The 16,559-nt window shown below is 42.4% G+C and overlaps 1 protein-coding gene across 2 annotated transcripts; it reads right to left on the bottom strand.

Moving 5' to 3' along the window:
• Positions 1–2,108: 2,108 nt before the first annotated feature.
• Positions 2,109–14,998, bottom strand: LOC115106116 (trimeric intracellular cation channel type B-like). 2 transcript variants are annotated; one of them, XM_029628688.2, is made up of 7 exons: positions 14,620–14,692; positions 11,033–11,058; positions 8,589–8,745; positions 5,198–5,382; positions 4,208–4,295; positions 3,778–3,895; positions 2,109–3,179 (listed from the first exon to the last, which is right to left on the bottom strand). In XM_029628688.2, the coding sequence occupies exons 3-7, from the start codon at positions 8,693–8,695 to the stop codon at positions 2,871–2,873; spliced, it is 807 nt and encodes a 268-aa protein (XP_029484548.1). In that variant the 5' UTR covers positions 8,696–8,745; positions 11,033–11,058; positions 14,620–14,692; the 3' UTR covers positions 2,109–2,870. The 2 variants fall into 2 exon arrangements, with proteins under 2 accessions (XP_029484548.1, XP_029484540.1); XM_029628680.2 differs by lacking the exon at positions 11,033–11,058 and having other exon boundaries at positions 14,620–14,998.
• Positions 14,999–16,559: the final 1,561 nt, after the last annotated feature.

The raw sequence follows: 16,559 nt of genomic DNA, 5'->3' as shown, positions 1-16,559 counted from the left end.
GGCCAATATCCACTAATAATAAAAACTCAAAAAAGAGCAATTGGAATGGAAACATCTCAAATTCAGTGACCCCCTGTCATATCATTACCAAGCCCCGTAATACCTAGAGCTGAGCAAAGAAAAGAGTCCCCTCATCCAGCTGGTCCTGGGACTGAGTTCACAAACCTGTTCGACTAACACACTTGAAACCTCAGAACCAGAACATCCAATCAATGAGATCAAAACAAAACAACATTACTTATTGGGAAACACAAGCACAAGCGAAATGCAGTGATCTGGCCCTTAATCGATAGTACACCGTGGCAAACTACTTGACCATGGTTACTGAACAAAACCTTGACAAAGTACAGGCTCAGTGAGCACAGTTTGCCATCATTGTAAGCCTGCCGCACACACACTATATTTTTCAAATTCTGATGTTTCCTTTCTAAATGTCTGCGCAAGAGTGAAGATTTCCCGTGAGTGAGTAATGGTTAATGTGATTGGATGTTCATTATTTGACTAGGCTACCTGTATTTGACATTGTTGTTTCGCTGAACACTAGATGGTTCAATTATACTTTTGGCAGTGAAATGAGGCTACTCAGACGAGGGGGGAAAAAACACCCAAATGTATAGAACTGTTGGAAAACATAAATATACTGTTTGAAAATGTGAATTAAAAAATCTAGATATTTTTTAAATGTGAATGACATTTTAATTTGGCGTACCCCCCCCCCACTTTTGGAATAACTGATGTAGAGGAAAGGCTATGCAACCACTGCACCACAGCAGAGCCTGAGACAGAGCTGCATTCCCTGACTATTTTTATTTGATTTAAATAAACATATTCAAGGTTTCAAAGACCACTCTGATGAGGATAGGCTACCCGTCCTGTTGGGGGAGGACGCAGAGAGATGTGGGTTGGCAGCGCACCTCATTTCTGCCTGCCATAAGATGGGGGACAGTGTTTGACAAAGCAAACAACCTGCACATGTCCTTGATGTTCAATGTATGCTTATTTTGACCCTTGGTTATTGTTGTTACTGTTGTCCCGTTGACAATACTGATTATTATTATTCATTATGTTAATATTGTAAATCCCAAAGTAAGCTTTGGCAATATGTACATTGTTACCTCATGTCAATAAAGCAAATTGAATTGAGAGAGCGAGAGACAGCGATTTTAACTACCCAGGACTCAGAGTGCACCCTTAGAGTCACATACACACAGAGCATGAACGCAAGCACTCGCAGAAGTGGTCATACACACACACACACTGAGAGATGACACTAATTGACATGCAGAGGTGGTGGCACCTCTGTGGACTGTGAGCATTAGAAAGACAGATATCTGCTACAAGACTCCTTTACGACTAGAGTTTGAACACCACCTCTGTTCTTAATTTGTATTCCTGTGGGACTCCTTTCCAAACTCTGAGGTTATTTTGTGAACTTGAAGGATTTCCAGATTTTATTTTCCGAAGGTGGTGAAAGTGGGTGAGCTATCAATCAAGTTCTGATGCTACAATGATGCAATGATAGAAATGTTACATCTGTGAGCTCCAATAGTTTCTGTTCCAAATCAAAGACATTAGGGAAAACACAACCAATAGACCGAGACACATAAGGGCAGCATTATTGCACAATAGTTGCTCTCAGCTAAAATCTGACCTTTCCTTGGCCTCGTTAAATGGGTCTTGCCCTGGACATGACCACAGCTCACAATAAGATAAATACGAGCCATTGTTTACAGGTGAGAATATAATTGAAGAAATACATTATCGGTAGGTCGACTCAGAGCTTCGAGACGCTGTATTTGAACATCTTTGTATGAACTGAAAGGTTATCAACTAAAGGTTTTACCATACAAATGTCTTCAAATGTCCAAGTGTTTGCATTTCGGTGTTACTGTATGAGAACGACAAGGACTCCGATTAAAGTGAACGTGATCATGTACTTTTGAAGCGCTCAAGAGACATTCACAAAAGAGTAAGTGCACCAAAAGGCATTCCATTTAGAAATGTGTAATTCAAGCGCATTTCCTTGAGTATAAATAGAACATCTGGAGTAATAATTATATAAACTCTCTATATGTAAAATCTTAAAACATTTCATAGAAGGAAACAGGTCAATAAAACAGAATATTTAATATTAAAATACAGTTAAACAGTGGCTGACAGTCATCAATCAGCATCATGGACAGTATTTATCCCTTAGTAAAAACTGGATTCATCAACGCATAATTAGAAAAGGATTATCAAACTTCAATATAAAAATAGTAAAATAGATACATTTACTGTATAATATATTAAAATCAGCATAGATTATATTTGCACTCATTCAGCCGGTCCCCAATTTCCTCCCACTTGGCCATAACTAGCGTTGCAAAATTTCTGGAACGTTCAATAATTTCCCTAGGTTTTCAAAAGTCCTGGTTGGAAGACTCCAGATTTCCGGATTATTCCCTGATTCCAGGAATCCTCCAACTGGGATTTCGGGAAAACCAGGGAATTTATTGAAAGTTGCAGGAATTTTGCAACCCTAGCCATAATTGATGTTTGAAGATCTGAAGGATCTGGATAAGTATATACAAGTAGTGGTGAAGCTTTCACCATATTGCTTACACCTTACAGATCTACATACATCAAAGTGTTAGGACCAAGGGGGTGGGGAAGTGAGCAAATTGGGACCTATCACAGGATGACGGTGTCACAGGAGGGCATCACAGCATAGAAATATAATTTATAGAATGGACATCCCCATTCAAGTCAATGTACTAACAATGGGTGGACTGGCGGCCATATTAAGTGTACCCATGCCTTTACCAGTCAAATTCTAGTGTGCTAAGTGGCTGTCCATTCTATAGACTATATAGTACAGTATACAGTCACTAGTCACTCTTCTTATTGCTCTCCGTTTCAGTGCTTTCCGGTTGCTCTTTGGCCTTCTTCGGGGAGCCCTTTCCCCTCTTGTGTGCAGCAGTCTTGGACGGGGAGCCTGGGGCTACATTCAGGCTCTCACAGGCCTCTTTGATGCTCTTCTTAGTCGCTGTGGACGGCTTCTTCACTACAAGGGTCTCGGTCTCTGTGGTGAGGGTGGTATATGAGGATGGTGACGGACCAGCGAAGAATGTGCTGTATACGACAGACTCGATGGGAGCAAAGGGTGAGGAAGAGGAGCCGGTCAGCATCATCCTTGTCTGAAAAAAAAGAGGGGTGGAAGGATTTAGAGGAAAGAGAGAGGGTGGTGTGATGAGAATACACTGACTACTACAAAAATGACTAATGAGGTAAACAGATGCTTAATCAGATTAAATGCAATTTTAGTGAGTTGACCTGTGAACTCCAAATGAACATTTGAGAGAGTTCTGAAAACCTGTGCTTAGATTAATCAGAGTCGAGAGCAGGAGACCTCAGTGTGAGAGGATTGAGAAAGAATGACGCAACAAGATGAAAACGATACAAAAATCTCCTGCTGGGGCAACACCAAGACTAAATGTTGAGTCATAGCTAATGATAAAGGTAGGTCATTGAAATAACATGGCGAACACTACTACTTAATACATTTAAGAATGTTGTTTGACTTCCATAAACTTTATGTCCTGGCTGTTTTCCCAGACCCAGATGAATAAACCTATTCCTGTGTTTAAAAAAACAACAACTTTCAGCTGAGATCGTCTATTGAGTATGCTTTATTAGTTCATGTCTAGGCTTGATCTGGGTCCGATAAACATACTAGTCCTATAGTGTTAAGGTTGAGGCTAGGGTTAGACTTTGAGGGTTAGGTCAGTGACGGACCTTGTTGACGACGGTGAAGACAGTGTAGAGCAGCATGAGGTGCTGTTTCTGGACAGGAAGGTACTGGTTCTGCTGCAGGGCAAACAGCACCGCTCCTATCAAGGTGACCTTAGTGGGGCTGCACAAACATAACGGTTAAAAGGTCAGCAGGCAACTCAGATGTCATGACTTCACCATTGTGGTTCTGAACAGATTGTGAGTCACAGCGGGTAGGCATTCAGGATCTCCTCTCTCACTCTCCTCCTCGCTCTCCCGTATCAGAATAGGGAGAAGCCCACCAGACAGACAGTATCACACAACAACAGATCAAAGTCAAAGCCAACACAGTCAGCGACAGATCTGTCACTCAGTGAGTCTCCAATTATGTCACTGTGTTTCTGTGCACAACATCACACAGAGCCAAGTACAAGCACTGGTAGAGGAGACTTACTAGGTCATCTTGAGAAGCTCGTTGGTCTCTGGCTTCCAGACTCCTCGTACCAGCTGCTCAAAGTTACTGATCAGACCCCCTCCAGCACCTGAAGAGAAAGAGAGAAGTAAACGCTGTGTAATTGTCCTGGGCTGTTACAGTAGCCTGTGTAGCCTGATCCCAGATCTGTTTGTGCAGTCTTGTCAGCTCCAGTGGTCTGTTTGGCATGACAATGACCATATGAGTTTGTTAAACAGCACAAACATATATGGGACCAGGCTAGTTGCATTATACTCTTTTAGTCCAGTAATTTGTCTAAAAAGTAAACTCAATGAGTTTGTTTGTTGCTAAATAAATACTAAGAATATAGTGTGTGTAAAGGCTTCCGGGCTTCATTTTCAGGATCACAATTAGTGTCAACTTAACCTCATGTTATGTAGAAACATTTGTAAGGACCAAAACTCAGGACATTAACAACGACAACAGTAATGGTTTTGATATCCATTACATTTCTCAAATGAGTCTTATGAATGACTACCTACAAAGGCTTTACTTTCCAAATTGATTTGCACACAACGTACCCACTGGGCAAAAACTGGTTGATTCAATGCTCTCTCCACGTCATTTCAACAACAACAAAAAATCTATGTGATGACGTTGAATCAACGTGGGAAATGGATTGGATTTGCAGAAAGTCATCAACGCAAGGGAATTTGGTCTTTTTTCCACCCGACTTTTAACCTTAAAACAATGACATGGTGAATTTTTGTTGTTGAATTTAAGTTGGTTGACAACTCAACCGGATGTAAATGAACTAGATGTTGGGTATACTTTATAAGTGGGAGAGAGAGCGTTTATGTATCTGTGTGTGTGTGTGTATTTCACATGCTTGTCTGTATACACACACAGTGGTACCTTAGCATAGCATATAGTGGCCAGAGGTTGTCAGAATCTGTATGGTTATCAGACAATGCTTGTGTGGATTGCATTCACAATAGATGCCTACTGTACCTTTAGCCCATCCTATAGCGATCATCACCAGCAGTCCATCCTTGTACTTGCTGTGTGCCTGAGCCACACCCCCCAGGACCTTCCATGTGCGGGTCACCTCCTTCATACCCGTCAGCACCAGACGCAGGGGGAAGGTGGTGGTACAGGAGTACACGACGTCCTGGGGGCAGTAGAACACCAGGTACCTAGAATACACACACACATCCAAGCCAGGACTCACACAGAAATGTATGTACACACGCACACACATACCGGCAGACATTTGAGAATGTGCTCTATGTTCACATTCAGTTTACCTTAGTAAACCCCCAGCTATACTGTCTGTTAACAGCAAGCAGTCTTCTATTTGGCCAACAGAGGGCAGTATTTTACTAAATTCTTCCCACAACCACACAATATACATTCACGAAGTAGTGAGTAATATATTACAGCAAAACGCCTTGCTGCTCCAATCCACATTATAACGGGGATAAAACAGGGACTGCAGTGATGCCACGCACTGAGGAGCAGTGCCTTAGACCCCTGCGCCACTCGGGAGCCCCCGGTATATATTACCTTGAGTGTAATTGAATAATTACATATTCTAGCCTGGTCCCAGATCTGTTTGTGCAGTCTTGCCAAATCCCATGGTCAACATTGCCATGCTAAACATATACAGCACAAATAGATCTGGGACCAAGACTGGCTAATTCCTGTGTGGTCATTTACCCACTTATTTGCATATTCTGTTACAAAAGTGTATGTTATCAAAACACCCATAGACCTACTAAAATCCACAAGGTAACTAAAATTGAATTTAAAGTGGTAAATGATCTTAGACCCAACCTGGATGCCAAACAGCGCTGTCTTTGTACTCTTATATTTAGCTGCTGCATTCGACACGGTTGACCATGATGTCCTTCTGGACAGACTGGAGAGGTGGGTTGTTCTCTCCCGTTCAGTTCTAAATTGGTTTAGGAACCTATTTAACCAGTTGAGAGTTTGTCACCCTTGGTGAACATAACTCAGAGAAAATACATATCACATGTGGAGTTCCACAAGGGTCTGGTACTGTTCAGTTATTAGAAGGCACAACATTTATTTTCACTGCTACACAGAAGATACACAACTTTACATTTGTGTCACCAGAGGATTTTAGCTCCACAAATAAATGATTAGACTGTATTAGTGATTTAAATACTTGGGTGGCACACAAGTTCCTCCAGCTAAATCAAGACAAGACCGAGGTACTTGGAGCCAAAGCACAGAGAGGGAATCAAAATCAAACATTGGGAATGTGAACAAGGTGTGGCCGTTTCGCTCTCAGGCTGATACAGACAAGACTCATCCATGCTTTTATTACAAGCAGGCTTGACTACTGTATTGCTCTCCTGTCTGGTCTACCCAAGAAAGCCATTGGTCAACTGCTAAACATACAGGATGCTGCAGCATGGGCACTGATGGAGAGCACACATTACACCAGTTTTAAGGTCTCTGCACTGGCTGCCTGTGAGATTTATAATTCATTTTAACATTCTATTAGTTTCCAAATCCATCCACAATACATGTCAGACATACTTTTAAGGTATGTACTCAGTCGGTCCCTCAGGTCCTCTGGCCTTTTAACTATTTTTCTCCATTTCCACCTGACTGACGTGTCCAAAGTAAACTGCCTGTTGCTCAGGCCCTGAAGCCAGGATATGCATATAATTGGTACCATTGGAAAGAAAACCCTTTGAAGTTTGTAGAAATGTTAAAATAATGTAGGAGACTAACACAATAGATATGGTAAGAGAAAAACCAACCATAAATTATTTTTAATAAAATTCAACCAGAAATTCCAATAGAATGTATAGGGAAAAATGTTTATCTAGCTCCCAGTATGCAATTCCTATGGATTCCCCTGGATGTCAGTAGTCTTCGTTCAAGGTTTCAGGCGTCTTTCTTCTCAAACGAGGAAGAATTATGACTTTTAGTACAGGGATACAGTCTTGGAAATCAGTCCATGTGAGCGGGACGAAGAGGATGCGCACCTGCTAATATCGTTTTGCTATTGAACATCTTTCCATATGAAATATTATAGTTTTAATTACATTTTAGGGTATCTGAGAATTAAATAGAAAGGTATTTTGACTCGTTTTATCGAAGTTTAACGGTAGCTTTTTGGATTCCTTTCTCTGCATGTTGAATGACTGGATTACTCAAATCGATGGCGCCAACTAAACTGACTTTTTGGGATATAAAGAAGGATTCTATCTAACAAAACGACACTACATGTTGTAGCTGGGACCCTTTTAGATGACAAATCAGAGGAGGATTTGAATTTATGAAACCTGTGCTGGTGGAAAAATATTTTGATGTGGGGCGCAGTCCTCAAACAATCGCATGGCATGTTTTCGCTGTATAGCCCATTGTAAATCAGACAGTACAGTTAGATTAACAATTTAAGATTTTAACCGCTATAAGACACTTGTATGCTCCTAAATGTTTAATATTCATAATTCGTATGATTATTTATTTGAATTGTGCGGCCTCCAGCTTCACAGGAAGTTGTCCCGTTAGCGGGACACCTAGCCTTAAGACGTTCTTCAGGGTAGGGTCTATCTCAAAGCCTAGGACCAAGAGGCATGGAGAGGCAGCCTTCAGTGGTTATGCCCCAGCCTCTGGAATAGCCTGCCAGCTAACCAGAGGGGAGCTGAAACTGTGGACATGTTTAAAAGAGATCTTAAAAAACAGATTCTTAGCTTTTATTTTGCTTTTTAGTTGTTCAGTTTGTGTCACTATTTTGTTTTTTAAAATCTTGTGTAGTAAATATTTAAGCTTTTTTTTTTTTTTTTTCCTGTAAAGCAAATTGCGTTGCCTTCCATGTCTGAAATAAATAAAGCTTGATTTGATTTGACAAAGACAGGTTCTTAAATGTCCTTGTTTAAAAATAATGTACAGCACAGTTCAGTCAGTAAGCAAATGTTGCATACATGTACGCATGTTGGGTTCCACCCAGCAGAGGGCACTAAAACACTATGGTATATTGAAAAGGAAGTATGGTAGATGCGTTTTTTTATTTTTTATTAAAAGGTGTATTTTATTCAGCCACGTTCCCCTGCTGTGAGGCTCTCCCAGTCTGGATACACCTCACAGAGAATCTATGGTCCATTGGTTCTCAGGGTCCACTGAATGCAATCTACACAGTATTCTAGTGTGTATTCCAATGTCTTTCCCAGAGACACTGCATGCTGGGCTGTTTTCCTGTGATTCCTCGCTCTCTAGCCCACACTCCATCTCTCCCCCCTCCTCTCTACTCACCAGATGACAGAGGCCATTGGCGCTGTTCGACATAGGGGCTATAGGGGCCTCCCTCTCCATCTCTGTCCCCTACCTCCCTCTGATCTCTTAAAGCTAATAGAGGACTCACCATATGACAGAGGCCATGAGAACGCTGGTGCTGTTGGACAGGAAGGCTATGGGGGCCTCAGCCATCATGAAACCTGAGAGAATGCCCCCTCCGAAGCAGTAGAGCATGGAACTGAACCAGCAGGCAAACGGGCTCCTCCGCGCCACCTCCAGAGCTCCTGAAACCCAGCCCCCAGCGGTTAGTTTAAGTAAAATAAAGTGCAATATAACATATGACACAATGTGTCCAGGGCAGTTTAAATATTAACTACAGTAGATATAGAACTGAGAACCAGGTCAGCCACAGGACTAGGATATGTGCTCGTCTCACCTACACACATTTTGATAACTGATTCTCATATCTGTTTCTAGGACTTCAGAGTAAAGTGCAGAGTTAAGAGCTCAAAAGTTGATTGTTGATTAGGGCTGGTATCTGCTCAATTAAGATAAGTATTGTCTCCTTCACTCAGACTATGGTCACTGCCTCTTAAAGGAAGGAATTCTAGATCAACTAGGATCGACTATTAAGAAAGTGGAAGTCTATGTATTAGGGACAGACACAGGTAGTTGGGTCACTCAGGTCAGCCAAAAGGTCATTACACCACAAACAGTGTGGCAAACAAGCTAATAAACCCCACCTACTCTGACAAATAAATGTTACAAATATGGCTAAATATGGTATGTTCACATGGTGAAAATGTACTAGTCAAGTACAAGATCAAGTTGCAACCACTTGGTCACCAAAGATGGAGGGTCAAAAAGGTCATGGCTTGAATGGAGGGAGGTGGTCCGGAAAATGATTGTTGATGGAGTCTGCTGATGTACAGGATCAAGTTCCTACCAGTCCAGTCCATCATGTGAGCATAGGACGTACATAGCTGAGGCCCTTCTCAGAGCCATATTTAGCACCTTGGCTCTGGCCCTTCCTCGTCTTAATTGGCCAGTTCCCCAAGTAGTCTACTTCCTGGTCTCAAGGTTAGCCCCATGCTAACTAAATCCTGTAATGCCAGCCTGGTTAATCTGAGGGATTGAAGAGATTAAAGACTCCTGGAGAGGCAGGCAAGGAACCTTCCTGCCCTGAGCACAAACACAACTAGGAAGCCATGTTATTTAGAGTTCTCTCTCTTGAACACAACTAAGGATTCCTTTATAAGACACTTCACATTGTCTCAATAATTAAAAATGACAGTAGTGTTTATCCTGTTGTGTTTTCTAATACAAATCTATTTTCCTGTATTTTGAGTTTTATTGACAGGATAAATTGGAAACAGTGGAGAGAGAGAAATCAAATCCATGAAGCTCTTCTGTGGCAATGTGTGGTCTGGAGTTGGTAGCAACAATGCCTTGACCAAACTCCAACAAACAACCACACATCCAACAGTGGTTAGGAGAGTGGTTAAGAGAGGTTTTACAGGAGGAACAACAACCGTATCTGCAGTGTAACTATCAAATCGCAGGGCTCCTGGCATACCGTTTACATATCACATGATATAGAGCAAGCAATGCGGATTAGTGATTACCTGTTTCCAAGAGAGGGTGAGCGACAGTACAGTTGGCACACACACATACAGAAACACACAAAAAGCAAAAGCAAATACGCGCAAATAAACACACACAAAACATACACCAACGTTTCCGCACAACTCCAAATCTCAGGCATCACCAAACAACCATTTGCACAACCAGTCAATAGCGGATGAAAATGTATCTTGTGCATCACAGTTCACTATAGATGGACACTCAGCTTTGCGCAACAGTACCCATCTGAACACACACATACACAAACATCAGAACTGACAGCCTACATGGTCGGCGGCGTTTGCGCCATTTGCCGTTGGAGCAAGGTAGTTAATGTTGCAACTCAAGTTGGGGTTACAGCACATCAACAACATCCCTAATCAAAAGAACTGCCGTCATGCAAACCATCAATTGAAAGCAGGTCGTGGTCAATTGACGGAAGGTTATAACAGCCGTAATAACCTTTTAACGAGCTTAGTAAACAGTTAAATCACTGTGATAGCAGGAGGAGCGGTGTAACCATGGCTCCTTCGGATCACTGACACAACAACGCTTAACAGGTTGTTATGGTGAAATATTTAACCTACCCATTTAAATATACCCCGGTCCCAGATCTGTTTGTGTTCTCTTACCAACTCCTATGAGAGTTGTCACACCAAACAGTTCGCAAGTCCACACAAACAGATCTGGGACTAGGCTAGGTTAAATGAAGGTAGTAAACTAACAAAGAAAAGGGCGGCGGCCATGCATGCACCAGATCTTGGACAATGCCTTCTGGATAGAAGATTTGTCAACAGTGGATCTCTAAAGATGAGTTTACTCAGAGCCATATACTGTATACAGTCTATACATACTGCATGACTCTGGATGAATTTTTATAGAAGGTGGATGGGATTGTTACAGTAATGACATGTAGTAATAAGTTGTACTTATGAAGTAGTAACATACCTGTCTACTGGGAAACATACTGTAACCTGTAACATAACCAAAAGGCACAACATTCATGAATATGCCTATACAAAAGAGTTCAATGACAAATAGTGCAGATAGTTAGGTCAATGACATGTATGCAAATGTGTACACAACATCTACTGTAGGTGTTATATCGCCTGAGTATAGGCATAGTGTTGGTAACACGTAGCACTGTTTAGGGAGAGGATTTCTATCTCCCATGAGAACTGATCAGACAGCAGAGAAACAGAGTTGGTTATTTTGTCACAAAGGCCTGGAGCAGTGTGTTTTGCCACATACAGCAGCAGCGTGTGAAATTAGCTGTGATGAGCTTCCTGTAGTTGAAAAGCAGTTCATGCCTTGAGGGCTATAAAAGCTGAAGAGCCAGCCAAGCAACAAAAATTAAGGAAGGCTGCTTCCCCCCTATTTAGCATAAGTAAACAAGAGAGGTGAGAGGTTGTGTTCCACTGCAGATCTGTAATTATTGAAGCTCGTTGAATCGTCTATCCCTTGCACTGAGAATCCCTTGAGAATGGGTGAACTGGTTATGCTGCCAGCTAGGGATATTCATTGTGTGGGTTGTTGAGTTTTTGCTTCAAGAGAAAACCTAAAACATTTGAATTACGTCATGTAAAGTGCTGTGCTTCTCCTTTCGTGAATCACAGTATTTGCCTGTTGAATATACAGTCCCAATAAAAGACAGGAAGTGTTTCAATTGTGACATTTCTGTGACCCCTTTACTTTTGCATTTGGACAGGTACAGTGTGACAGATTACACCCCAAAAAGGAACGCTTGCTGGAATCCAATCTCTCGTCACAAACCAGCAGAAAGAGTAACCCTGCAGAGGTTTAACTTTTTTAGGTTGTGCAGGAGACACTATACACTTCACCCTGACCACCATGCCTCGAGAGACCTTGGTTACTAGCACATTTTGCATTCAGAGGGCATTTACAAGTCAAATCTGATCTCGCGGTCAGGCTGGCCTCCTTGGATAGTTATGGGTAAAGTAAAGACAACATCCTGGTGTCGTGCTGCTATGTAGTTTGTTGTGGTGAGTAGTTGGCCCCAGTCTGATTTTTCACGTGCGCTCTCTCCAAACAGGAAGGACCAGAATGTGGTGTAACCCCTGTCTCTGTTGTTCCGGTCTACCGGGTTCATTTACTGGGTTTCTATAGAGCTGCGGTTTGTTACTAGACCCAGTTTAGAAAACACTGATGTATGTCGCTCTGAGAGACTAGTTTTACATCACAGAGTCCGGGAGTGACTTCTCTCTCTCGTTCAGTCCGTTTGTCTTTCTGTGTCTGTCTCTCTGGGCTAGGTCACCTCTGTGAGAACTTGAGGATGGGGCACTTCTTTTTAGATTACAGACTGTACACAGAATGAACTAATGCTGCGTTTTTCCATTTCAGATGGCAGACAGACCTCCCACTTCCTGCACAACTCACTCAGTGAACTTTGTTTGGACACGGCTTGAAATAACTGTATAAAAGACAAGTGCTCATGAAAAATACTTGGTGTTTATTATAAACACCATCTACATATCAGTGGTGCTTTTCAAGTGGCTCTAAATGTACAATGTGCCAGTTATTTCCATGAAAAATGTCAAGTCTGAGTGCTTTGTGGGAATCATGACAAGATCCAGTGCTGTCTAAAAATGAAGGCCAGCCAGAACAGGATGGAAGACAGAGGGGAAAAGAACAGGCTCTTCTGGAACATTCCTTTCTGGGAGAAAATAGAATTTGGAACTTAGAATCTAATAATTTCTCTGTGGCATAAGTTCTAGAATTGATCCCTGATATGGCTGTAGATTCCACTAATATGGCTTTCTGTGTTGTAGAAGCCATCATAATACAGGCAAGGCTATGACCATATCGTGTCACACACACACACACATTCTCCACACACCCAGGGGAGGGGTTATATTAGGACCACTGGTGCATGTTGGGTGACCGTGTGATATTTTGGGAGGTTGACAGCAAAGGAAAACTGCACGAGGGCAACCCCCTCCATTACTCAATCACTCACACCCAGGAAGCCTGTGGGACATATAGACTGTACCCCAATTGACACCCTATCCCAAATTTTGTAGGGAATATGGTGCCATTTGGGATGCAGATCATAGCCTATAGGATCAGCAGCGGCTGAGGTATTGACAGGCCAGAGGGAATGAGATGCCACACAAGTCAGTGAAGCCACACTAGCTCTAACCCTACTGTTTGTTTCAGACCTGGGTTCAAGTACTATTAGATATCATTTCAAATTCTTTATCTGGGCTTGATTGAGCTTGCCTGCCACAATGGAACCAATATGTCTGGCACTCCAGACAGACTAGAGTAAATGCTTGAATATTTATATTTTATTTTGAACTCAGGTCTGGTTTGTTTGGGGAAAAGGTCAACATTGAAATTGTAAAACTCCACTCGTCTCTAAACTGAGCCACTATAAGAGTGACATAAATAAAACAGACTTGGCATAGTGTCAGGCAACCCGATGTCCAGTAGGCCTGTACTGTAGCTGCTACCTATATCACAATGGATACCTATATCACAATGGATAGTGCCAGTGATAATGTGTTTATTGTAAATGTTAAGATAACATCTCTATGACGTCAATACAGCCATGCCATTGACTAATTTACTTTCATTGACCTTTAAGCTTAACATAAACAACATTATCGTGATTCATGAAGAATAGGCTACAGTAGTTGTTTGTGTTCTCTAAATCACACGTTCTGTGTTATTATCCATTTATAGCCTACTGTAGGTCATAATCTACATTTGGGTCACGTATTTACATCCGTGAGTCTTGAGGCAGTATTGATGCCAAAACAGAGAGGCCCATTATTGATGGGTCTCTCACCTCCCTTCTCAAGCACAGAGTATCAAAAATCTTATATCTGCAAATCTCCAGTTACATACAGTTCAGGCTACAGTTTTAATCTTAAATCATTAGTCCCCACGCCCTGATACAGCACAATACACAATCTCACTATGTTTGTGGGAGGGGGATTGTGTGTGTGTGTGTGTGTGCACAATCACTGTCCACTATATGAACTTCAAGGGTGCAAAAGCGGCATGACTTGAACTTGTCAACTGGGCAAATAGATAAAAACATAAAATAGATTTAGCTAGGACTCATGCATAACTTTGTCACTTTTGTTATATGAGGGATGACAATTCTCAAATGAATCCCGCAGCAGTTATCCATTCCCTAAGATCATTATGCCACCCAGCTGTGGTTATTTCGAAAATGAAAACATAACGGTAGACTACGTCAACATTCAACGTGGCCAAAAACGTTGAATTGTGTGGAACGCGCTCTAAAGGTTCACGTTCTCACACGCTTAATCGAACGCGTACTGACACGTCTGGTGTGGCGGAAACTCGAGGCTGAAATCTGTCACCAGGGAGCAAAAAGTGTAGTACTCAAGCCTCGCCTTATTGTCATGAAAATACGGAAAGTAACGAGGCAAAACAGTCAATCGGCTAGTAGATAGATTAAGCGTTATAACAGTTATAGCTGGGCTCCTGTGGTGAACTAGACCGGTCAATGTCAACCCGCCGTTGGAAAGGTCTTTGCTTACCTGGCTGTTCTCGCAGTGCCATCACTGAGACAACGTAATGTGCTGTGTCAAAGTGTGGAAACATGGACAGACCAGCGAGTCCATGGGACACTTCGTCCAAATTCAGAACCCCAAACAAATCCATATTTCTGTTACTCTGGAATCCCTCGAGTTGAGTGCTCTCTACTTCTAATCTTCGAGGTGTTTAAATAAGTGGCAGTCGTCCAACTCCGAGCATCTGTAGCAGTCTGTCGTGTCTGTCTTGTCTTCAGAGTTCAGATCGAAACAGCTGGTTCTGACGAGTGCAAAACTGGCAACACCTGGTTAGCGGTCAGCAACGGCTCCCTATGGACAAGGGACAGCCAATGCAAGGCCATTGACATCAGGATGCGGAATTCCGGCTACGTCGGTCCGTCAACCGTGTGGCGGTTGGAGCGAAGCGGGGCTCTCTGATTGGCAAGAAGTGGAAGGGTGAGCCAATCAGAGGTGCGTGTGTGGCTCGCGGAGTGACGCTATAGGACAGGTTCTCGCAATGCACTTCTGCACGCGCGTGGACACACACACAAGCATACAGAGTTGCAACTATTTACTTATTTGTAATGACATGAGCAGCAGGTACAGTTATGCACAGGTTATTATCGTTGCAACTGTTTACATTGTGCATAGGTAGCGTGTAACAACTGTGTAGCTGAACTTTGCATCAGTCATTACAGTATGAAAGCCTACATGTCAAAAAGAAAAACAGGATGCATGTTTTATGTGTAGGTTTATTTTGATCGAGCAGTTCATGAACATGAACAAGAACATGTCTGCCTACTGTATTTTAAGTTGGGGGCTCAACCATAGACTTAGATAGACATCGCATCGTTGTATCTGTCCCATTATGGCGCCTGTGAGAGCACGGCAGCCCCATGGAGCCCACCTCCATTTTCAATAAATGTTCTTCTTCTATATCTATAAATTGGCAAACAAACTAAAAGGGTACACACTGCCACTTGGAGCATGTTGCTTGAACTGGTATAAATCCAAGATTGGCGATTTGCTGCCACCTGCAGTTATGGAACGTTTGCTCAGAGGTATAATTCATTGGCTGACATAGCCTGCAGGAAGATGTTTGGGGGTGGGGGTTCTACGATTTTTTTTTTTGCTGACGTTACAGATGGCTATATCGGGCCTTTATACAGGACTAGTAAAAGACCAGTAAAGTGCTTAAAAAAAACTTATTTTAATTATGATTTTTCACAGGATGCTGCAGCACCCTCAGCACCACTACTTCCCACGGCAATGTTGGCTGATAATCTCTCCTGGTGACCTGGATGGAATTATGTGATCCTTCCTTAACCCATAGGAGGTCCCACCCAGTTGACTACTTCAAAATGGGGAAAGTCCTCAATGGCGCTGCCCAGGGCCAGCGTTATGGGGCCTGGCCCCCCCTACTCTACCTCCATGCTCGTCCAAATAAAATATGGAAATATTCATTGTTTATTTGACCGAGACAAGCTCCCACAGAAAGGCATATCTCAATCTCAGATAAAGCATCTGAGCGAGCGAAACAGCGCCCCTCTGTCTCAGTATGTGTAGACCATGAATCTGATGCTGTCTGGACAAAAATAGTGTGGCATGTCATATCAAGTCATGAACTCAAGCTTACGGACAATGTCAAATGTGATATAGCGAAGCACCCGAGTGAGTTAGGTGTGCAATTACGCAGGTACTTTCCCAAACCGGATGACACAAACAACTGGATTCGTTATCCCTTTCATGCCCTGCCTCCAGTCCACTTACTGATATCTGAACAAGAGAGCCTCATTAAAAATTGCAACAAGTGGTTCTGTGAAAATGTTATTTAATCAGAAGCCACTGTATCCTGGCTTGGCAAATTGCGATTTTAAGACTCTGACGCCCTTTGCAACCACGTTTCTATGTGAGAGTGGATTCTCGGCCCTCACTAGCATGCAGAC

The sequence above is a fragment of the Oncorhynchus nerka genome, linkage group LG4, assembly GCF_034236695.1.
Source record: "Oncorhynchus nerka isolate Pitt River linkage group LG4, Oner_Uvic_2.0, whole genome shotgun sequence".
Taxonomy (NCBI): Eukaryota; Metazoa; Chordata; class Actinopteri; order Salmoniformes; family Salmonidae; genus Oncorhynchus; species Oncorhynchus nerka.
The sequence above is the reverse complement of the archived record's forward strand: the minus strand, read 5'-3'. Positions and strand labels throughout refer to the sequence as shown.

What these genes read in the sequence shown, in the direction of transcription:
- LOC115106116 (XM_029628680.2), bottom strand. Translation starts at nt 14,743, where the DNA reads ATGGATTTGTTTGGGGTTCTGAATTTGGACGAAGTGTCCCATGGACTC. An exon ending in CGCTATAGGATGGGCTAAAG is followed by an intron (nt 4,296 to 5,197) that starts GTACAGTAGGCA and finishes CTTTCTCTTCAG; the next exon opens with GTGCTGGAGGGGGTCTGATC. An exon ending in TCTTCACCGTCGTCAACAAG is followed by an intron (nt 3,180 to 3,777) that starts GTCCGTCACTGA and finishes CTTTTTTTTCAG; the next exon opens with ACAAGGATGATGCTGACCGG.